We start from the raw sequence: 24,180 nt of genomic DNA on the forward strand, positions 1-24,180 counted from the left end.
GGGCAGCAGCTCCTCACCCTGGCCTGCAGCCCACTGCCAGGAATATGCTGCTGGGCAGCAGCTCCTCACCCCGGCTCGCAGCCCGCTGCCAGGAATACACTCGTAGGCACGTGCTGCGGTTGCGGGGGCACAGCTCCACGCCTCACCTCGCCGAGGCACGGAGGGCTCCATCCCCAGCCCGGCCGCCTCCAAGGCGCGTCCCAGCTGAGGCTGCCGGGGCGGAGGGGGAAGGAGGCCTTGGTGGGGCTCTCAGCCTCACGAATCAAGGCTGCAGTCCTGCGCTGGGGATGTGGACCTGACTCCACATTTGCGCTCCTGAGTGCTAAAGTTCGCTCTGCACGTTGTTGTGCCCGGCAGCCCCAGCCTCCCTCCCCGTTTCTGTGAGACCACAACCACAGGCTCGCTGTAGACGCCTCCAGAGACGAGAGAACAGGCCCCAGCCTGTGCAACTTCTTCGTTAGTGGTGCTTGAAGCCATAATTAGATAATATGAGAGGGTTTTCCTCTTGCCAGCAGACAGACTTAATGTACAAAATCTGAAGTAATAATTTTAAGTATGTTGCATCTCAACTGTAAACAGGATAGGGCTGGGTTTTCTTCTGTACACAAGGAACAGAGCCCATTAGGCAGAACACAGAAAGAGTAGATATAAAGGTGGGTAACTGTACAACAGCTCTGTTTATCCTTAAACAAATGCAGACTCTAATGACATTCCATTATTTAACGTGTTTCTGTACCTCTCTAAAACCCCAAGATACCTTTTCAGCTTCTCTACCATATTTTTCTGGTTTAAGAGCAGATGACTAATTATGCTTCTATAAACTTTGTTTTCCTTCGAAACTGTAATCACTTACTTCGTCAGACTTTTCCTATTATGGTGCATTTTCAGAGCACTTAAAGTATTACTTGCTAGTTAAACAAAACAGGAAGCTGATTTGACTGGCCATGATGAGACCACAAGCAGTCTCCAAATAAAAATGATTTATATCAGATGAAAATTCTTCTTAAAAGCTGGGCCACTGGCTCTGCTTCCAGTACTGTCACATGGAAGAACTATGCAGTCTGCTCAAGGGTATGAGCCAGCCTTTGCTGCTTTACAGTAAGAGTTAAAATATTAATGTTTAGGGTGCCTTTCCCTTCTGTTGGTGGAGGGTTGGAAGCAATGCCAAGCCACTGAGCATAAAGCTACTCTTTTTGTCTCTGTTGTGGACAAAGACGTGGAAGAAGGAATTAGCCCACCTACTAAGCAATTATTTATCTTTTGTTATTTTGATTTCTTTCAAAATCAAAGAGTTACTCCTGGCGGACAAACTTTTATTCATAATGGAAGTCATACAGCTGGAAGGAGTACGTGCAGGGTAGCATGAGCTTTTGCATTTACTTGCCTCAATGTTCTTTAAACCTGATTTGCTCCCTTTTTGCTATTTTGGACCCCTGGAGCACATGCTTGCTGAGAAATTAAACTTGTGCCACACTGAGCTAGAATATGGCTTGTACCCCGTAGCCCAGAGCTTGAAATATCCTTAAGCGTTCTCCCTCATGAGTCTGGAAGGATGAAACCAGCCTGATTCACTCTCGCTCTTCCTCTGCTGGAATCCACATCAGTGAGCCCAACGGCAGGAACTTGACTAAAACCGCCGGGGGATGGCTGGCATGAAGTGCTGCAAGGAAACCTGTGACGTGGACCTACCCTCCTCTCTCAGCATCGCAAAGCAAACTTGCTCAGCATGCCCAGCTCTCCAAGCAGCATCTGGGGCTAACTGAGATAAGGTCATGCCACAACACAGAAGGGTACAGGCAAGGTGAACACCCACCCAAGCAAACTGAAGTTCCTCCCCTCTGGAAGAAGCAGGGGAAAGTGGGCAGGCCCTGACCTGACGTGGCCTTTTCCAGAGTAGCTCTTTCTTCAGCTCCTCACCACAAGTGTAAGGAATGGAAATGACATTTTACTGAGCTCAACTTGGTGTCATGAACTACAAACTGGATTGACACCAGAATAGAGAAACTTGAAATTGCTTCCACATTTAGACTGTGTGATAGAGAGTTAGGGCACGTTCAGGGTGTAATCAGCATGTGCCAAATTATTTTGGGAAGTCTAAAACCGCGTGTTATTAATATTGAACAAATGATCATCTGTGGATGATGGGGTTTTCACCTTCTGTTCCCAGTAAATCTTCCTTTCTCTACACTGGTGTTGCTCCCACTGTCCTGATACAGGCAACATGTCAGCTGAGGTCAACTGAATCCTGAATCAAGACTGCAGACTTGGCTTGATGTGCACAAACCACCTGATGCCAGCAGGCAAAATTAAAGAGAACAGTGAAAATACCCACAACTTGCAGGTTAAACCCCCACTGCTATCAAATCAAGTACAATTAAGAAGTCAGAGCAACAAAGGGGGTGGATGGATCTCACACTGGAAGTGAAACATATTCTTTCTCCCTTCTGTTTCCCTTGAGTGGATTATATTTCTTTGTAAATAACACAGTTTATTTCTATCTGCCTTTTATCATGGTTTCTTAAGATATAACCACCTCTGTTAAGTTTTTGTCATCCTGAAGGTTCTCACTCAGGACTGTAGAGATCGAATGAACCCCTTCTCTGCAGATGCTGGAGACAGGCTTCATTGCGTTCCAGCTGAGGTCACTGGCAATTGTGCCCCAGCAAAGCTCTCCTATATGAAATAGAGCCTGTCTTCAGTTTGAGAGCTTTGTCTTCTGAAGAAGTACTCACCTGGCCCTTCCTAACACACAGAGGCACAGCCCACATGGTAGAGCCTTACTTCCCTGAAATCCTGCTCAGAGCTGGAGGACGCTCTGTTCTGGTGCTGTGTTCTGCTATGGAGTCTAGGAAAGGCATCCCAAATGTCCTCTACATAACTCCCTTCTGAGATCACAAACTGAGAATCAGTATTCCCTAGGAAAGCGGCATGGATACTTACACCCACCACACCAGAGCAGTTGAAACCTCTTATTTTTCAGGGGACCCTGAAGTTTGACAGCGATTCCCAACTTCATTTTGATTTGGCCTTGGATTTATTGCACATTCTTAACCGTGATTATTTTTAAGGGCTTAAATGATAATGGTCCTTAAACAGCTTCCTTTTTTTCTTCCTTGACATCTCCCAGTGCTAGCAGTCAATGGGATGTATGAACGTGAAACAAATATTGATATTAAAGGAAATGACAGCATTCACTGTTCAGGCAGATGCTACAATGAGGGTTTTTTCTAACTAGAAATGCCAGATAGTAGTGATGGAAAACGTTCAGTAGGTGTGCACTTAACGTGGACTTGCTAGGGAAATAAGGAAGTTTCCTTATGAAAACAGCCATTTCTTACTAATAAAATTCAATTAGTATGTCAGCCTTGACTTCAGGCACATTTTAAGGGAAGTGTCAATTAAATAATCTCTCTTCAGTTTGAAATGTCATCCCTACTCTGATTACAAGTAAACTCTATAACAACTATAATTAAGGGAGTTTGGAGAAAGGAAGTTAGCTTTCAGTTTTTAAATTCTGTTTTGCCTGCACTGTGCAATTTGCAGCTCCATTTGGAGTCCGGTTATTCCTTTTGCTACAGGTACAGGTACAGGCAATCCTGCAGGCCCTGCATTTTGACTCCTTAAATCAGTGACTAAAACAGTGCGGTCATAGTTTAAGAGTGAAAAGCTTTATGGTAATACAGATATTAACAAATACCAGAAAGAGCAGTAGAGGGCTGGATCGGCGTAAGCTGGTGACAGCACACAAGTGCCTGGGGAAATCCAGTTGGACAGAAGAGAGAGATAACGCAGAGAAACACTCACTGCTCTAATGCTCATACACGTCCTCACTAGGAGGTGAGAGGGAAACAGCTCTACTGAGAACTCTAAAATTCTTCTCAAATCACAGTGAGGAAAAAGGGTGCCCAGGCCCAGAGAATAAGAGAAAATTCAGACTGCATGGTGTTAGTGGTGATGGCAAATGGGCAGCAATGGTGTATTTGTGATTATCATGAGAGATCGTGGAGGCAAGGATGAGCAGGGAATATCCATACCTGTACCTATCCACACCTGTTCAAGTAGCAGCTCCTAGAAAAGACTCGCAGTCTCTTGCATGCTTTATCAAAAGTTGTATAGCTGTTTGTGCCAATAAAGTCATATGGAAACAGGAACTAGAAGTATGAAGATGTGTGCCTCAGTACGTTAGCTGTGTTGACTTCAAAGGCCAGATCACACTGAAGAAGGAAAAGATCTCCACGTCCTGAACAGAACAATGTTTTGGGGAACATAGGACCTAATGTCAGAAGCTGAATTACCAGCCTTTTGCCTGACTAAGCCACTCAAATGTAGGCACCCTCTTCAGCAAAAGTATTTCCCAGCTAAAATCATAATGTCCTGTGTTTTGGACATGATCTTAACATGTTCCTGCTGAAACAAACTGGCAGGGCTGAGAGTCCTAGATGAGCAGGTCCAGACTCACAGTGAACTGCTCTGACTCTGCTACTTTCCTGCTTTATGGGGTTTTACCTTTAATGTAGACTTGGTGCGACCAGTGAACATCACTATTGGGTCTAAGCGCAGAATGGCAGCTGAACCTTGAAGGGAGCTTCCAAACTTTTTGCTAAGTGGTACAGGTTTGGTAATGCTCCGTCTGTGACATCTTTGCTGAGAATAAATAAGCGATATACTTAGGGAGGGGCTAACACCAGCAATGACAGATGCCACATTATGGTCAAATGGCCATAACTTTATTAATATGATGCCTAAAGGCATCCTCCTGACAGCTGTGGAAAGGGGAGGAAACGACAGTAGCCTACAGCACTCATCAGCCTCTCCTCCCTTTCTGGCACTGCAGAACAAGACACACTGCAGCAGCCCAGAGCAGCCCTGCCAAACTGGGTGAGATTGCCTAATCCCACCTCCCTGCTTCCTGCAGCTCCCTGTGGCAGGGAACCAGATTCCGTCTCATCTGCCAATGGTCCTGCCCTCTATCTCCATCAGCACAAACATCCCCTAGCTGGTGTTGCTGTAAAATCACACCTCAGCAAGGATATCAGCAGCAAATGCAAGCTGGGGAACGAGTACAGCTGTGGTAGGGGGGTGGGAAGCTGCACAGCAGCTACTACGGGTTATGGCCAGGTGCCTGCCTACCACCAGCAGCACCAGTGAGAGATCAAGCAGGGCCTTTTACACTTTTTGACCACTCTTCCACCCTTACATGGTATGTGTCTCTAAAGTAAACCGTCATGCAGCCTTTCACTGCCACAGGTGAAACCCAATGCCATCCACAGCAGCATCCCAACCTGAATTTATATCAACCAACAAAGGGAATACAGCTCATGCACATGCAAGAAAGCAGTACAGGAGGCTTCTCCTGCCGTAAATAAATACATAAGAAACAGTTTCACATGCTTGTCTCTGTTCATGAGTGATATTCCTTTTGACATGTCTCGATCTCCAAAGTCTGTAAGTGCTTCTTGAAATCTAGTGATGTGGAAGGTTGGTCCAGGCTGATGTGGTTACAAATTAATACCCTGGAGAAAACTCTTGATGTTTAACTTCAGCCCAGGGAAGCTCTCCTTCCTGGGCTGCCCCCGCTGTCACTGCAGAGGGACAGGACCCTCTGAGGGGCACCAGAGCTGAGGCCAAATGTTAAGCGTTCAAAGTCCTGCATGAAAGATTTTTTTTTCCTCTCCTTTGGCTATACAGAGGGCCTCCAGAGACCCGTCCCATGAGGCTGAGGTTAACCTTTGGAACTGCTCCCCACTTACCATATCTGCTATTGAAGAGACATGCCCAGAGCAATCCTGGGGGCAGCTGAGAAGCTGCTGAATTTGGATTTGCACCACCTGATATTACTGATGGAAAACATATAGCAGGTGCATGACTGGCACGGCATTACCTGACCCTCAGCACTTGCAATGATAGGAGCTGTATTCTGACCAAAAGAACCCAAGACATCATCTCCACCTGCCTGGTGGAAAGTGCTGGCATCTCACACCTGAGCTATATATGGAGCCTGTTGTGTTTGCAATGAAAAACGGCAACATCTGTACTGATGGAGGGAAGGACAGAAATGCAATGAGACCACCAAAATTAAGACTATGCTCCCTGTGGTGGAGATGCACAGACTTGGCAGGACCTGCCTTCTTTAAAAAAGTTTGCTCACGTGTGGCTTTGGCACTGTGTGCATCTTGTGCTGCTACATACAAAAATCACACAATTCTCATGGGGCTAGTAGCGTCCCTAAGGTGAGCTGTACCTTTCCAAGCCTGGGACAAAGAGAGAGTCCATGGAGCCTACAGGAATGCGGAGTAGTAATAATCTATCAAAAAAAGCTGGGAAAAGCAAAGGAAGAGCAAGTGCTAGCTTCTGGTAGCTTTGCCAAGGGTGAGTGCAGATATGCTGCAAGAACCAAGGCATTTTTTTCAAGGGAAGGAATAGAGCTGCACAGCTCCTGTCCTACCTGAGCTGGTCAGACTTTACATGCAGCTGGGAGGCTGTGGTAAGGCACAATCTAAAATTCTGCCTCTTGCAGCTTTTCCCTGTTACAAAGGGCCCAATCCAGTGGCTCACTGGGTGCTTGAGAGAAAGGCAGGATGAGTGCCTGAGCTGCTTTCATCAGAGGTAGCCCCTGCCTGGCAAGTGCTATAATGCTGTTTCCAGTGGGTTTGATTCCTGTGGTCCTTTTCTTGTGATCCTACACTAGTTTGGACAGCTGCTGCTCTTTCTGGAGCATTAAAACTTAACCACGTTCTCCCCCTTTATGAATCTCAAGTGAAATACTAAAATACCATTCAGTGATTATAAATAATGTGCCATGACTTCCACAGGTAGGAAGAGCAGTACAGTCCATGCTCCATTACCAGGGCTAAAAGCCACCCTGCTGCAGAAGGAACTCAGGAGTACAGAGTACAAATGCCCCAGTGATTTTTAGCAGCGGCTCCACTCGGATGTGAGAATATTTTTATTACCACTTGAGTACTGCCCCCGGATCCGCGGCAGCTCTCGCATCCCTTCCCACTCCCACTGTGTTGCATCCGAACTTCAGGCCCTTGGGGAGGTGGTGCTGAGACTGGAGCAGGCTCTCTGTCCTCCTCCCCCTCTGAGCACAGGGCCGGGGTTGCCCGTTCCAAGCCGAGTTAGAAACTTGAGCTAAAGACCCCCGCAAACCCTGTGCGCTGGTGCGTTCCCCTTCCCAGCGGCGCAGCGTGAAGGCACACGGACTGTCCATGCCAAAAGCCAGCAGCGGGGGCCAGCAAAGCTTATCAGCTCAGACTTCAAGCTCTGCAGGAGGAACTGTATCTACCTTTGGGACTTAAACCTGTCCCAGGAGCAGGTCGCTGTGCCCACAGAGCCCAGGGTCCCCGTACTGCTGGGCTGGCAGCGATGCTCTCTCGAGCCAGACTATTTGACCTGAGGTAACTGAAAGCTGCCTGTACCTTGTCATGTAGTGATAGACTATATCGCAACACATGTGTGTAAGGGTGACAAGTTAAGGTCAAGCGGGCAAACTTAAGCTAATACTTCCAAACTGTGGAATGCCTGCATTTGCAGCCGCTTGGCTCTTCTTTTACTGTAGCTCTTTCCGTGGTACCCGCTCTGCATATTTAGCACTGATAATTTACCTTTTCCGTTCAGATTTCACACCTGCTCATCAGCTGTGTTCAACTTTCGGGAGTGTCCCTAAGCAAGCTCAGCTGTCTTGCCTCAGAAACAGCGCTCCTCGTCTGACTGGAACCCCGTTTTCCATGACACCTCCTCAGAAGCCGAGCGCCCAAGTGCATCCACCTGACTTTGGAGGGTGCCACCCCCCCGGTGCCCGGAGAGGCGACGCCGGTGGGCAGGGACCAGCCCCCTGCAGCGGTCGGGTCTTTCTGACTCGGGTTCCCCTTTTGCTCCCTCTACGCCGCCTCTTCAACTTTCTTCTTCTTCCTCGCACCTGAGCAGCGCTCCCGCCGTTGGGAGGGGGGGGGCACCGCGGAGACCCCGGCGCCCCGCGGGTCCCCGCCGGCGCGGAGCGGCTGCCCGGGCCCGGCAGCGCCTCCCCGCGGTGGCGGCCGCCCGGCGCCGCCCCGGCCCCCGCCCCCGCCCCGCCGCTCTCCCGGGCGGGAGGCTCGGCGGCTCGCTCCTCCTCGCGGCCGCGGGATTCCTCTCTCCGGGTTTTCAGGCCCCCCCACCTCCCGCCCCCCACTTCACACCCGCCGCCGGAGCGGGACGGCGTGTGCGAGCGAGCTGAGGCGGCGCGGATGCGCCCCGGCTCCCCGCGGCGGCGGCAGCGGCAGCAGCGGCGGATGCTCGGCGGCGCGGCGGCCGCTCCGCAGCCCGGGAGCCCCGCGCAGGGAGGGAGCGAGGCGATGAGCCGCCCGCCGGCGGCCGCCCGCGAGTGACGGCGGCGGGGCAAGGAGCGGCGGCGGCGCGGAGGAGGAGGAGGAAGAGGAGGAGGAGGAGGAGGGCAGCGATCCCCGCCAGTGCCCGCGGGAGCCCGGAGAGCCCCGGCCGAGGGCTCGGCCATGCCCTTCGCCAAGAGGACCGTGGAGCCGCAGCGGCTGTGCCGGCGGCAGCCCGCCGCCTCCGTGCTGGAGGAGAGCTGGGGCGCGGAGCCGCCGCCGCCGCGGGACCCGCCGCCGGAGGAGCCGGGGACGGCGGGCGAGGGCGCGGAGGCGGCCGGCGGCGGGGAGAGGGAGGCGGCGGCGGTGCTGATGGTGCTGGACCTCTGTTCGGTCAGCAACGTGGCCCTGTCGCGGATCCTCCGGCAGCTCTCCGACGTGGCCCGGCACGCCTGCACCCTCTTCCAGGAGGTCGAGGCTGACATCCAGGGCACCCACCGCCGCGTCCGGGCGCTGCACGGCCGCATCGCCGGTCTCCAGGGAGCTGTGCGCGGTCTCGACCCCAAGCAGGAGGCAGTGCGTAAGTACCGCGGGATGGGGCGCACCGCAGCCCGGGCCGTCCCGGGGCGCTCAGTGAGGGGAAACCAACACCCTCCTCTCCCCCCTCCCTCCCCCGGTAGCCCGCCGTGCAGAATTCGGGGCCGGAGCCGGTGCGAAGGGAGCCTCGGCGGCGGGGTGGGAAGGGGTCGGGTCGGGTCGGGTCGGTGGGCGCCGCGGCGGTGCCGGCGGGAGGGATGATGTCAGTGGTTTGTGCCTTACGTAAGGAGCTGGCTGGCGGGGCTCTCGGGGCGCATCTTCCGCAGCCGAGGCTTTGGCCGGAGAGGGGGCCGAGGTCTGTCTGCGGGGCCGCGGGAGAGGTGTGTGTGTGGGGGGTGGCGATGGGAATGAACCCCCGTCCCCCGGCATCTTTGGGTTTTCTCCCTGTCCCCGTTCTCGGACAGATGTCTTCCCCTTAGAAGTGTCTCAGCATTCCCGATCGAAATTTTAAGCTCGGAAGTGGGAATAATCAAGCTCCTTCGTCGTTAGCCAACTTTCGGGGCTATAAAATAAGGAAGTTTGGTTAATGACTTCTTTCTGTTTAAAGAGTGGCTCTGAAGAGCTGGGGGGGGGGGGGGGGGGGGAAGAAAAAGATCAAGTCAATATGCGACTTGTGTTATGAGCGGTAAGTGCTTGAATCCTGCTTCTTCTCCACCCAAACTATAAAAGCGGTGACAGGCTCCGTAGTCCTAACAGCTGCTGATTTCTGCTGAATGGGGCTCATGTTCACAGCAGTGTAATGATTTGTACTCTCACTGGCGCATACACTTCCCAAGCACTTGTGAATATGGGTCTGTCTCTTTTTTTTTTTTGATCAGTAGGGCTATGGATTAGAGGTCTGGAATAGCAGAGATTGGTGTCAAGCCTGTCCTCTTAATACCTGGTTTAGGAAAAGCAATAGCTTCAGAGGGGAATTTTGCTTAGTTTTTGCCTGCTGCTGTTCCCTTCTAAATCCCGAGTACCTCCAGTGAAGTGAATTTATACCGGAGTAAATGAGAGCATGCTGTCTTCTAGGTGCTTTTAATGCATGTGCCATTTACAAAATCCTGCTCAGGGTTTCCTCCCCTTTGGAGCAGTGTGGAATAGAAGTAACTCTTCTAGGATCAGTGAAGCTGTACTGATTAACAGAATCAAGCCTTAAGTATTCAGCGGTATTTAAACTACATCCTTGGCAGCTGTAGAGTGACTTTGCTGGTGATACATTAATATACATCAACTGTAGATCAGACCAAGGGAGGCTTTCTGTGGTTTCAGGACGAGTGTGTAATCAGAGCAGAGTGCTGGGCTGTGATTGGAAACTGCGGTGAGAAGGAGGCTTGGCCGATGTATTGAGGGAACTGTCTGAGGAAATGAAACTCCTTGTATCACATTCTCATCTGTAAGTCTTTTGAGCTGAGTAACTGTGGGCATATACTAATGTAAGTGAGAGCAGAGCTTAGCCTTTCTAATCTGTACGGCTTTTTTCTTTCTGGATTGTGCAAGTGCAGCTTGTTTTCAAATCACAGTGCAAAACCTTGATATTACAGCGCAGTTATGTCATGCACTTAATTAGAGAGTCTGGCTTTAGCCCTGTGATGATAAATGCGGAATCGGTTTCTTTGGTGTTCTTCAGTTTTCTTTTAAATCCTTCTGTCTTTAGAAGGGGAGAGACTTTCAGTCACGATCTTCCCTGTTCCCGCCTGCTGTTCCTCCTCCCCCCTGTATAGGATACGATGTACAGCACAGTGCTGCTGATAGAGCTGCAGATGTCCCTCGTTCTGGCCAGCCAAAGGCTCCTCCGCAATTCTGGGCTTTGCCACTGCCCATCCTTCCAGCTACATAGCTTCACGCAGGCACATCGCCTCCCTCCACGCAGTGCTGTGCCACGCGTGCTTTAAAGGTGAGAGCCTCCACACCAACCCAATGGGTATGAGCAGTCAACTTCTTTGCATTCTCTGGCTGCTTTTATTCCCCATCTGGTGCTGGACCAGCACAGCTGCATTTGCATGGTGCTACATCTGAACATCTCAGCCGGGACCTGGAGCTGAACACCACTACTCTGCACATCTCCTCACGTCCCCCAAACCCATACCCACCCACAGCAACACCTCCCTTTGACCTCCGGACTGCTCGGTGTTCCCATGGGCCAGATAAAACTGCCTAGCAGGAATCTTCCCATCCTCACTGTAGTGTATAATGATAGCGTGCTTTCTCCTTTCTGGGCTGACACCTCCTCCTTTGCTATTACTTTCAGTAAGACTATGCTAATGTTTGTTTTAAGTATGATGATCCTACACGGTTCTATACCTGGCAGTATTTCACTCAAGTCACTACACTCAGTTGTTTTTTTGGACCCAACAGAGCAATTGCACGGGGTCACAGGTCTGCCCAGGACCTCAGCAGTGTCAGCGTAAGGCATGCTGACTTCCCCCACCAGCAGCAAACACGGGAATAATGAGGTGGCCTCTGGGCTGGCTTTTGGCCGTCCAGCCCAAATGGCACATCTAAGACTAACTCAGAACTGGCTGGAGGTTTGGCCTCTCACCACATGGCACAAGTTGGTGACAGGCATGCAGCGCCTGCACCCATGGCACGAATGTAATGGTCGCATTGAACTTGTTGCATGTATCAGGAGTCTGGAGGTGCTGGGCTGCTTGGGGCATTGGCTGAGACACCACGTACTGGTATGTTAGCACCACGATGGTGCGGTCCAACCACACATTTTTTAAGTACTCAGTTTAAAACTCCTAGGCTATCTTGCCACTGTGAGACGTTCTTGATGCTCTAACACCAAGTGCAACACAGTGATTTTTGAGAATAATGCTACCAGACATGCCCTAGATACTGAGGTGTGACAATGGAAGGCCTTTTTCTCCATGCCTTGTAAGCCAGCTGGATTCTGAGATTCCCTTTTGAAGGCACAGTCTGTGTGAGGAAAAGGAAATAATGGGCTAATGTCATCTCGGGAGCTACTGGGGCCAGTGGTTACAGAGGGGCTTCCCTACTCCTGTCACTTGGCCAGAAAGCCAGTCTTTGGCAATTGCAGAGATGATACCAAGGGGAAGGGGAGCAGGAAAGGACGTTTCTTGAAAATAGCGTATTGTACAGTTTTGCATAATAATGTTGTATTTTATATTGGAGATTATGCATTGTTGTATTTAAATAGAACATCTATGTTGGGTTCAGGGAATATTAACAGAAAATTGAAATTAATTAAAACTGGCATTTTTCCAGTAATGCTTATCACTACTGCTGTCATTTTCATGAAGCCTTAACATTCTCAGCTCTGTTGCTACTGAAGTGGTGAACATTTGCAAGACTGTGTATGCTTTGCTTTAAGAAAAGTACTTAAACTCCACTGCTGAGCTACTGGTAAAGGTATTTACCTATGTGTTGCTCTTTTGGTTTTGCCACTGTTCAAAACGTGTGATTGGAAAATCTTGTTAGGCACAATAAAGGACTGATTCTGGGCAGTTGCAAGCAGGTCATCTTCAAAAACTCAAGGTCCCTCGCCTCTGCCTTCCCAGATGCTGCTTGTCCTTTCATCTTTCTTATAAGCCTCTGGCCAGCTAGCATCTTGCAAATATGAATACTTTCCCACCCTCTGACTGGAAGAGAAACAAGGGTGAGAAATGTTTTCCTGCACAGCTCCTGAACTAGCTACTTTGCCCTTCTGCCACTCCAAGTACTTTACTGCTTTTCATCATGAGCAGCTCCAGGGTCTGCTTCTAAAGCAGAACCATGTGGGAATAACATGATTGTTGTCAGTCTGGCGGTTGCTTAGAGTTTTCTTATTACCAGCCAGAGAACTGAGCAGTGTGGTACTGCCCAGTTTTATTAGTAGATGCTTGATTCTTGATTATCTTGGTAATACAGGAATGTAGGAGAAGTGCTGGATTTGTGTATAGACTTAGGACTCAGTGCCTCCATTATTATTTGGAAGGATGATTTCTCCATCTCGGGACTACAGATCTGGCAGTCTAAGTGGAATATTGTACTTTTCGGAAACTGATGATGTAAGTCATCATGCTTTCTGAATAATTGGCAGTGACAGGGCAGCAGATTTTGAAAGCCCTAGTTAATGAGATCCTCTTTGCACCCTGTCACCCCAGAGAATTCCACACATTCCAGGCTTTTTTTTCTGAAAACATCAATGTGTTACCAGTAGCCAATCTTTCTGTATCATTTCCAGCAGTTGTCTTATGTATCTTCATTGCTCCACTTTGCCATTCCTGATTTTCCTACGTGCTTGCTGTTAGTGATACATACAGCTGCTTAGAAGTGTGGGGATCTCCTGTGTTACTCTGCTCTTCAGAGGCCCCCGGATCTCTGCAGTGACCTGCCCTTTAGATTTTTTTCTTTCTTGAAGTGTCAGTATTAAGATAAAAAAGACAACTGTGAACTGATTCTTTATCATTTTAGGCTCCGCATTAATTTATTCTGCTTGCTTGAAGTCGGTTACTGAGAACAGCCTGGTTAGTTTCACTTTTGCTTTTATTGTGCTTTTTGCTGTGCTCTTTCATTGTGCTTTTTTAGGTCGTTTTGTTTTGATTTTGTTTGGTTTGGGGGTTTGTTTGTTTGTTGTTGTTTTTACACACTGAAAATGCTCTTCTGTTTGGGTTTTGAGCACTGCAGGGAAATGTTTAATCAATTGTAAGGTTTTTATGTACCTTCTGCCACAATCCTACCATTTTTACAAAACATATGTTGGACCTGAAGCTCATCAGATAATGCCTCTCCTCCTCCTTGTCTTAATGTGGAGAAGTCTTAATTGCTGCTGAAATGGAATCTAGAAACTTTAATGCTTCGGTCTCAGGATACGGTTGCACAGTAAGGCCATCCCAGGCAAACTGTTGGTTGGCATTCTTGCAGAGATCCTCAGGCAGGTGCATAAGACCTGAAGAGTAGGTGCCCTTTTGAAATAAAATAGAAGCAAGTGCAAACTGGGTAGGTAAGTGTTGCACTTTATCCCAGCTTCACAAAATTCTAGAGAATTTAAAGTGCAATTTTCACTGTATGGATTTTCTGTTGTGCAGAGGCACAGCTGTAAACCTCCATGGGTCAGATACATTTACATAAAAATATCTTGGCTACTGCTGAAGATAAATCAGAATAGGTTTCTACCTTCCTTTAACTCTGTATTCTAGTGCTTTAGAGTGTATAACCATGTCTAAGTGTAAGGGTAGTTACACTTTGAGGTACACACTAATGTAGTCTGGGGGACATGAGGCACACGGAGGTATTCAGAGCTCCTTTTGTACGTTGAAATCATATTAATTGGGAAGTCCTTATTGGGTGTGGAGTAAAACCGCCAAAGAAAAGCAGAGCTGTACACCGAATGTAGTAATCCATCACCTCCAGCTTTGTTTCCTGCACCTGCCCAAATGGAGAGACACATCCTATTCACTTGTCCTTTTGAAAAAGGCAAAAGGCTTTTGGCTTTACTTGCCAGATGTGGTTTTTTGGTGTTGTGCTGGTTACAGCGTACTCGTTTGTATTAGAGAACTCGCCTCTCTGGTGCACTTGACTGTTGTTTGCTCATGAATGCAAATGACCCAAGTTGTGGGTGTGGGAAAGCTGGAAAATTTCCTCAGTGCTTGGCTTCTTCTAAATGCAGAGGGTTGATGGCAAGTTAGCAGAGTCGAAAGGAGCAGGTGGTCAAAGCATCGGCTTTCCTGCTTACCTTTACTGCTGTCAGAACAACAAAGGAACAGAGGAAGAAAACCCTGCTCACTTAAGGATCCCATCCCCACTTTACTGTAACATTAGCTAGAGTACCGTCATTTAGGATTAAGATTCCTTATCTTTGTTTGAAGACATTTTACATGAGAACATGGCCAATCAGAGGCTGGGCTTGAGATATTATTTTTTTCTCATCCATTGAGTGTGATAGAAGGTAATGGGATGGAATTTGTCAGGTGGCTTTATCTGGCACAGCCTGGTAACAGATGAACAGCAGGTTTTCCTCCGAAGCCATTTGCTGTTATATAGGTGTCAATCTTCAGCAGTCTTGCTGAATCTCATTTAATTGGTCTTCCATTGGTGTAGCATAGAAGGCCTTTGCCTGTTCTGTAGTTCCTTGCTTTTTATTCCACAAACAGTCCTTGAACTAATGTAACAGGTTTAAACTCTTTGGGGACTTTGTTGCTAGATGGAGAGCTTGCCAGTCAAAAGGCCTTGGTATCCAAAAGTATTCAAAGCTGGATTCCTACCTCACTGCAGCTATATATCTGTGTCATATAATAGTAATTAGTGGACCTTCTTTCTGGCTCATACTCAAGAGCCAGGCAAGGGTTTTCAGTGCGTTTATTAGAAATCCTGGTGGAAATGGCTTAACTCCTTTAAGACCAATGAGGTCTTTGTTACACAGGAATAAAACTGCAGAGGAAATAGAATCAAGCCTGTAAGCAACTTACACTTACTGTGGATCTGATGACTTAACAGAAATACTTCCCACAGTCCCTTTAAAACTCCATGCTTCTATTTAAGAGCCTTTATAATTTAACATATGTGTTCATATGGAAATATGAGTGTTCCAGTGTAATCAATGGAGTCATTGCTACTTTTGGTTAGTTCCCCTGCTGATACAGAAGAGATCTGGAGATGAAGAAATAAGCAGACTCTGATAACTTATTGAAGGCATGAGGAGGTCATTTACCTGTTGATTCACATGCAAAAAAGGTGGTAGTTTCCTTTTATGAAAAATGAAGGGCCTGGACTGTTTCCAGAAAACTCTTGCATGGTTCTCAAATGTCCTTGGACTGAGGGAAGGACTTGCAGGAAGAAAATATAAATCTCCAGTGCAATGGTGCCACTCAACTGCTGTTCTAGATCAGAAGAATCAGATTTGTTGACGTTTCTTTCATAGGTTTACCTGTTCTGTGGCTTCAGTTTCAAGGATCAGATTATGGCTGGTCTGGCAGAGATACGCAAAGGTGGGGAGAAAAGTAGGGAAGCCAGCCCTTACTGCTCGCTGGCATGAGCTGGTCTCAGCCTCTCCTCCTCCGTTCTGGCAAAGGCCGGCTTCTTAAGTGTGGCTGTTTAAAGGCAGCACCTCGCTCTTCCTCTCTCCAAACTGGATAGCAAAAGGGGTTGAGTGCAGGCTGTCTTAAAAAGCCCCTCATCTGACACATTTCATTTGCACATGCCTAGACACATTGTACCCAAATCAAGCAGAGACCCCCAGGGAACTCTTAAAAGCAATGTTATGATGCCCACAGTGGGGAAAAAAATATGACCAGCTGATGTGAATAATGCCCATATGCATTTAAAAAGCATCATTGCAGGTTTGTGTGGTCTTCTGTGTCAGAGAGCTGGGATTTTCAAAAGCTGTTCTTTCCAGTCACTCGGCATCTCCATGTAATCGGAGGCTGACATCAGACTCTCGATTGGAACTACTTGAGCTATTAGGCTGTGAAGAGCAGGAACGCTCTGTGTTACCCAGTGTCTATGTGGGGGGAAAGCTTTTTCACTTCCTTTGATGTATTAGGAACAAGAGAGGGAGTCTTTGCTTCATTCCTAATTGCTTCTCGTCTTTGAATTTATATACCAATATGTAAGTAACTGCAAAGGGAGATAGCAGAATTTATAAAAAGTTCAAAAAGGCAGGGCTTAGAGCATGATTAAAATAAAAGATAGCATACAGTGTGTGCTGTTTTTAGCTGAAATATCTCCCTAGAATACTTTCCATTTACATTCTCATTATATCTAACTGCTTCTAATGCACTGCTTAGTTTAACAACTGGCATGTTTTTAGGGTAGATTTTATAGCAGATATACACCCACTGTGTTCTTAACTTAAGGCTTTAAATTGCAGTATCTGTATTGGACAATCTTTTCTTATACCTTCTTGGCTGAAGGCAGGAATAAAGCAATAGTGATGGGAACCTAATTAAGCCTGTGGTTTAATTACACCAGGAGCTGTGTGCTTGAAATGCTGCTGGATTCAATGAGTGCTGCATGGCACTGCCATGTAAGTCTCAGCAGAGAATGACATTTTTTTTTTTAATAGGATCACTGTAATTCTTACAAAGCCACCATGATTTTGTCTTTCTTTTCAGCTGCCAAGGCAGTTGGACTTTGAACTACAGCCACTCAGACCGAGTCCCTGAGAAAGTTTGGAGGAGCTGTCTTGCTAACGTGTGCATGTGATTAAGGAGAATGAGCATAGGGCGGTGTGTTTGTGCTATAAATATGCATAGCTTGTTCAGGCCTCTGCAGCTTTTCCCCCTGCCTTTTCAAAGTTTTTTTGTTAGCTTGGCAGTGTTTGAAAAGACCTTTAAGTTGGCCTGGATGGAGGGCACGTTGGGGGGAAAAGGTGCTGATCCTTCTTCTTGAAGATGTGTGTATCAGTGGCTGCAGAATCAGGGCATTTTTAGGAGTGAAATATGCAGGGTACACTGAAAAATTCCTCTGTGTGCATGGGCTTTGGATTGCTTTAAAAGTAAAACTGGTCTCTCTGTGCATGCTAAATTTTGCCCATTTTTTGTTATTGGGGTGTGTGTGTCTCCAGCAAAAGAGTATTACCAAGCATTCTCTTCAGATGATCTGTGACTATATGCGATTGCAGAAATCAGATCTTATTAATGGTGAAACTCAGAATAAGCAGCAGTAACTTTCTCTGATGCTGACAGGCAAACTTTTGTAAGATGGTACACATATCACTGCATCCCGTATTTAGTGAGATAGGATAAGGGGTGATTTAATTTTAAGTGAAATGAGAGATTAATTATGATTAAATACTTACCATGCAAATCAGAGTGAGTCCAAAGAGCAGGTACTATCCAGCTCCATTTTTTTTTTTTCCCTGTAAGGTTGGTTTCTATACTTGAAGGAAAAAGAGGGCCAGTTCTTGGCATAGGCTTGGTCTTTTCTTTGGTGAAGTGGCTTTTGTTAAAGTGTTGTGTACAGGAGGATAATCAAGAGACGTATATTAATCCATTTCTCAAAAAGAAACGTATATATCACGGGTTGACCACTGACTTTCACATACCCAGCTCTTACCCTGGAAGCTCATAGCTCTGATCAGTCCAAGTTTTGAATGCAAGCTTCTTTTTTTCCCTCCTTGTTATTTGGGTGGATGAATTTCTTATCCTAAACCTCTTCTGGCAGCACAGCACAGCCTCTGATACTTTGGGCTGTGCTAAACACAGCTCCCCTGGCCTTCCTGGACCCCAGTAGTCAACATCATCACAGAGGCTCCTATCTCAGTGTGCTGAAGAGATCCAGCCTGCCCTCCCGTATTCACTCTGTTCCCTTGCAACAAGTATTGCTGCAGGAACCTGAAGTCTTGGTCTCTGCAGCAAATTGCCTGAAGTCTTGCTCACAGTTAGCGTGCCAAAGTTAAATTTTCCCCATAGGATGGATTATTCTGACAACACCATTTTTAGCCTGGTTTTGTATCAAAACAAGTATTAAGGAATAGCGCACTCTGTGTGTGTGTAGCAGGGGAGGGGGGTGAGCATGCTGGTGTATTTCACACCAGCCATTCAGAAATTTTATATCTGTTATTCAGCTACAATTTCAATTACATTGCCACAGTGTGGAAATCATAAAAGAGGCTGCCAGGTAAAGGGGAAAAAGACTATTCCTGCTGCATTTGAAGGAAGGGCTTGTTCTTTATTAGATACTAGAAAATACAGTGGGGAAAGAATCCCATATAAATGGTCCAACCCAATAAAAGAAAGTGCTCCAGTTGGAGCTCACATTTTCTTCAGTGTGAAAGTGAGTCCTCTGCATGACGTAAAAGCTGGAGAAAACCAGGCTTCATTAGTTCTACTGGTTACAAAACTGCTTATTTGTATTCCTCTTTCCCCTCTAGAATTACTGATTATTTATTTCCAATTTGACTCTTTTTTTTTTTTTTTTTTTTTTTTTTTTTTTTTTTAAATTTATGCCTTGAATGACTTTCCTTTTGGGCCATCCTATCCTTCACTCCTCTTCTTATGTCTATTTCACAGGGAATGCAGCTACGCTTTTGCCTCTGTGTTAATGGTAAAGGCAAACCGCCCTCATTGAATGGTATTAATTTTTATGACTGTGGTTTATTCTCCATTGATTATCTTTAATGTGATGCTGTCTTGTTCAGTTAATAAACTACTGATAACCTGCTAAGATCTAATTAACCCCCTCTCCCAAACATAACCTGCTTTTAATAGATGTTGTAAATGCATTCATTGTGCCTGGCACGTTAAAATCACTAGTTTAAGTTCTTTTACTTTCAAATTGCACTCTAGCTGAAGTATATTTTGTGGCAATCATCTTGTCATTACTCTGCTAATAGCCTAAAATAAGTATCACTACTTCAAGACTTCAGCAATATTTTTTGGCCTCTGCTACAGCTGCCACAGGCTTCATTCAGCCTTGGTGCCCAGACAGAGGTTGGATAAGCTGTGTTCTGGACAAAATCCTCCCCGTGGAGACTAGGAGGCTCACCTGTAGATTTACCGTTAATTCTCCATCGCCATTAGCTGGCGTGAATCAGTTCCCGGAGCCTGCAAGTTGTCCCTTTTTGAGTCAGCGTGGCAAAGCAATGCTAGTCCGCACGCAGATGTCTCAGGTTTTATTCTTGCTCACTCCTGGGCCAGCCGACAAGCCCAGGGCAGGGCTGTGGGGCTGGGCCACTGCCTGGGGCATGGGGCTACCCAGGCAGCCGCGTATCTGCTACCAGCCAGCCGTGCGCCGCCAGGCAGCAGGGCTGTGGTGAAGTAGCCGTGTTGTACAGGTGGATGCGCAGTTGCCAGCCACGTGCACCATGCACTGCAGTGCTCTGGACCAGATCTGTTTGAAGAAAGCTAGCTGGAGCACTCGGGGAGGGGAGCTAGGATGGCAGCCTTGACCACAGGTTGACCGCAGATAAGGCTGACCGCCCATGTCTGGCAGAGGAGGAGGAGGAGAGAGGCCAAAGCAGAGCTGCAGGACCTGTGCTCAGAGTTCCCCTCGATGCTTGGCATCCTGTTTCAGATATGACCCAGGGTATTTACCCAGTTTGCACTGTAAACCCTTTTTAGGGACCTCTATCAATAAACGCAAAATTTACAGGGAAATTCTGTATCAGATCCAATGATAAAATCATCTGCCAAAGGTATGCTATGGAAATGAGCACCCCTATTTGAGGAGTCTGTAAATGAGTGAATGAGTTACAGCTACCTTCGGCAGCTATAATACGGTTATTCATTTATGAAATCATCCAAGTGGAACTTAATACAAATTATTAATGTAGATTAGAAGTGTTTTTCATTTATCTGCTTGTTTCTAAGAACCCGGTAGAATGGCAATTTGTTAAAGGAAATGAGAGGGAGCTGCAAAATATCGCAGCTTGGGATGATGATTTATTTCCTTTCTGGAGTTTTGTTTCCTGTTTGGCTGTAGATCTGAGCTGATAAGCAGCACCTTGGAGCATGACACTAAAAGGTTCTGTTACCATAAAATAAATGAGTGTACCCAATTTTGTGCAGACCTTTAGAAAGAGCAGTTGAAACAGAAGAGGCTTGGATGTCATAATCTTCCTCAAAATTCTGTGTGTCACTAGAACACCTTTTTATGTATCTATATACATAAAGACATAGCTAGATAAAGGAGGAAGACCAGTGGAAAGATTGGACAAGATAATATTGGTCACTGAGGTTAGAAAAGCTTAACAAAGGGGAGAAGAATTTTACAGCCACATTAGCAGCAACCTGCTCAAACAAGGGAGAAAATATTCAGTACTACAGCTCTCATAACAGAGGTAAAACTTGAAGGTATTTGATGTCTCTTGTTCTTTCCTTGTTTTGACTTTGTGTCTTCATCCAAAAGCATCATGTGGTTAAGTTCACTTCCTTCCTTTCCCCTCCCTCTCACAGTGGAAAATTAGTCTGGACTTGAGAGGTCGTGATGGTACTGATGGAAACTTTTCTACCAGATGTAATGGGTCATCCTGCCCCAGAAGTGAGGTACAACTTGTTTGAGGATGTGGGAATTATGCTGTCTGGTTGTAGTTACAAAGTAAAACCCTTGCTTTTGAATTAATTGTCCTTGCTATATCACAGCAAGGGTTGAAAAACAAAACAAAAACATAGAAAACCTCAGCCAAGTTAATGAAATTAATTATTCCAAGAGAACAGGTAGATAAGTGAAAGGTAAAGTGATATAAGTCTACAGTATAGTTTGCAGATTCACTGGGGGAATGTGTTGTATTTATTACTGAAAAGAGATGTCTCCCCTGCCTTTGTTCCCTTTTGAGACGGTTCAACCTTGGGCTTGTTAAATATGCCAACAGAAATTGGCACATACTGACCTTGTTTGCTACAGTCTGCTCTTCTGTAGCTTCTTGATTCTGGTGGCATGAACCAGATGGACAGAGCCCTAGAGCTAAATGCTGGATAGCATAATTAAGTGCTCTAGTATTGAAGGCTGGAGCCGAGTCACACTTTGGCCAACTTTTTCAATATTTGTTCATCCAAAATACATTCACTGTGTCAAAGTAGTTCTTGTTTTTTCTTTCAGATCATATTTCTCGGGTATGAGGGTGTTAAATTACATACCAATAGTATTTTTATCTGCATATTTCAGAGTTCCCTCTACTACCTTGTGTCCTGATAGCACTACAGAAATGTTTTACAACCCTGTAGGGCTTGTGGGAGCCCACCTGAATTTTTCTTTCACATCTGTGCAGCCTTTTTCCTGCTGTGTTTCAGAGTTGTGGTGGTCAGCTGTGAGTGTCATGTGAAGCCCCATGCCAGCGCGGTCCTGGGCAAGCGCGTTGTGGACACTGGAATGTGGCTCTGCAGCTCCCATTGTGAGTGTGGGGTCTGAGAAGCCTGGTTCCATACTGACCAGGAAACCACATCAGAGGTCTGCCTGCCATCCTGAAGCCTTTTTCCTTCCTGCTTTCATACGGCAAGTGAACTGTGTCTCCCACCTCCCCTTCTTCTCCCCTTTGCTTGACGTGTCGCTTAGCAGTTTCAGGGATGCAGCGCGGCTGATGTTTCTCCTCCACTTTCCAAGGCGACATGTTCCCTTGCAAAATGTTGATGGGCAGCTCGTGCTGCCCTGCTTGGGTGCTGTGCAGCCTCTGGCAGGACCGTGTTGGCACGTGGGAGAGGAGTCAGCAGCGAGTGGGAAGGGAGTGGGTGAGGAAGCAGTCTCTGTCATTCCTGAAAGACCACTTGCTGAAGCGGTGTTTGTAGAAGCTGTACTACACAACAGAGCTTGTTTAAAATAACTTAGATGCTTGTCCTGAACAAGCTATATCAAAAGGAGATTATTTTTCTGCTGGTCCCTAAGTACCCTCTTGTGCTTTGCTCTCCATTTCTGCTAAAGAAATATTAAGGTTAGGGTGGTATTTTTTCCATAATATTACTGTGGATGGTGTTGTGTATGCGTAGTAGGGAGATGGAAAAAAAAAAACAAAAAAAAAAAAAAAAAAAGAGAGTGCATGCTAACCTTGGAGAAGCAGTGAGAAAAGGCATATCAGGAGACTATTCAGATACCAGGGTCTCCTTTTTCACTGCCAGGGAAGTTTTCCATTGTGAAGCAGCACTGAATTCCTTTGTGTGCCTTATGGGCGTGATGGTGTGTGTTAGATCAGGGTGCTGTAGGCTGAATAACGCTGAAACTTGCTCAGAGGCAGGCATGCTTGGCCAGGATGGAGCTTGTGAAACCTTTTCAATACCACTGCATCCCTTGGAATAAGTCTTACAGTATAGGTCTTAGCTTAAAGTTTGAATTGCCTTCTATCTGTCCAGACAGGAGTTTATCTCTTCCATCCTGAGCACCCACTGTGTATCATGGGGTGCAATAAAGTTTGGAAGAAACTCCTGATGGGCTGTAGCTGTGAGACCTCACACCCTTCAGAGATAGCTCTGCCTGGATCTGGCCCTGCAAGGAGGCTGGCCTCCCTGGTTTGGAAAGTGGCACAGGAATCACAGTATTTTTTCTGTTTATTTTACTGCTGATAGGCCACGTGTGCACCATTTAATTGATGAGAAAATGTAGCAGGTAGCTTTTAGGTGGACTCAGGTGCTATTTGTAAATGGCTGGTAGATGTGTAGAGCAGACCCAGACCCATCCAGGTGTTGAGTCCCTCCTGAGTGGGCTGAGGATGTTCAGCTCTGCAGGTTGGAGCTGAGGAGGAGGAGGGCCCAGTGGCTAAAATATTAATGCTTAGGACACCTGGATTCATCCACTAACTTCTCATGGGGGCTTGGGTGAAGGTTGTTAGTGGGACTGAGATCACCAACTTTTAGCAGTCCAAACTTCGGGTCATCCGTTCCATTCAAAGGTGAGCTTGTCTCTCACTGTTGAGCAGAGAAAGTTTCTAGATTGCATAATTGCATGAATCCCTTAACTTCTGTAAATGTCATGGTGTGAAGAGGGTGCCACCGTGGGCTATGTAGGCCTCTGTTCCTCACTCAGCTCTGTGGCACAGTGGCAGCCCATCCCTTCTTCTCAGAGGTGGTATTACACAAGCAGTGAGGATGAGCTGGGTTGTGTGGTGATAGATACTGTACAGGTACCCCCTGTACACAGACCTGCTTTGTAGTAACAGTCAATCTGCAAGGCTGAGACCTTTCCACATCAAGAGTGCTTCTGTCCTTCATGGGCAAATGTTCCCAGGTGCCGTGTGGGCCTTCCTGATGAAGGCAGCACCCCCAGGGGGGAATCTCCAGTCCTTCAGCAAGCAGAATTTCTTGTTACAGAGAACTGCAGTGCTTGCCCTGTGAGGACTGACTTTAGGTTGGACTAAGTTTGCAGTTGCCAATCTTTCTTTTGAGGCTCAGCTCATAGAGGAGATGGAGCTTTCTTACATTACAGACAATGTGTCCTGGTTAATTACAGTCATGTTAAGATGAGGTTGTACCTTGGGACTTGGTTTAATTAAAAAACAGTGCTGGGAAGTTTAATAAATGTCTGATATGTCCTGTTTGGCTGCTGAGTGCTAACGCTACGGTTCTCTTCAGGTGCTCTCCCAGCTTCAGTCAGAAAGGGCCACCTCAGCTTAACATCTGCACTAATGAAAGGGGAGGACAGATTGTCATTCTCTGTCCAGCCAGGCTAGTGTCTGGCAGCTCACTTTTCACAGCTTGGGCTTGCATCTGGGCTTTGGGAGAAGGTTTGTGTGGGTAGTAGTGTCAGAGGAAAACTTGCAGTTGCAGAATCTAAGGCTTTCCCAGTGTAATGGAAAAATCATGATCATGCATGTGAAATGTGGACTTAGAGGAACTTTGTGTGGGTGGTCTTGTTTCGATTCTTTCTGCCCCCCTCCCTTTCCGTTCCCAGTCACATATGCTGAAGTCTGTCATCTATTTAACTT

The 24,180-nt window shown here is 46.9% G+C and overlaps 1 protein-coding gene across 2 annotated transcripts in view; it reads left to right on the forward strand.

The window, feature by feature from the left end:
• Positions 1 to 8,205: 8,205 nt before the first annotated feature.
• The window catches only part of NHS (NHS actin remodeling regulator), a 259,499-nt gene continuing 243,524 nt past the window's right edge, over positions 8,206 to 24,180 (forward strand). For both annotated transcript variants that reach the window (XM_042788665.1, XM_042788667.1), the window contains exon 1: positions 8,206 to 8,889. In XM_042788665.1, coding sequence (XP_042644599.1) covers positions 8,493 to 8,889 — 397 coding nt within the window. In that variant the 5' untranslated portion in view covers positions 8,206 to 8,492. The remainder of the gene's footprint in view (positions 8,890 to 24,180) is intronic.

The sequence above is a fragment of the Tyto alba genome, unplaced genomic scaffold (assembly GCF_018691265.1).
Source record: "Tyto alba isolate M040663 unplaced genomic scaffold, T.alba_DEE_v4.0 Super-Scaffold_14, whole genome shotgun sequence".
Classification (NCBI taxonomy): domain Eukaryota; kingdom Metazoa; phylum Chordata; class Aves; order Strigiformes; family Tytonidae; genus Tyto; species Tyto alba.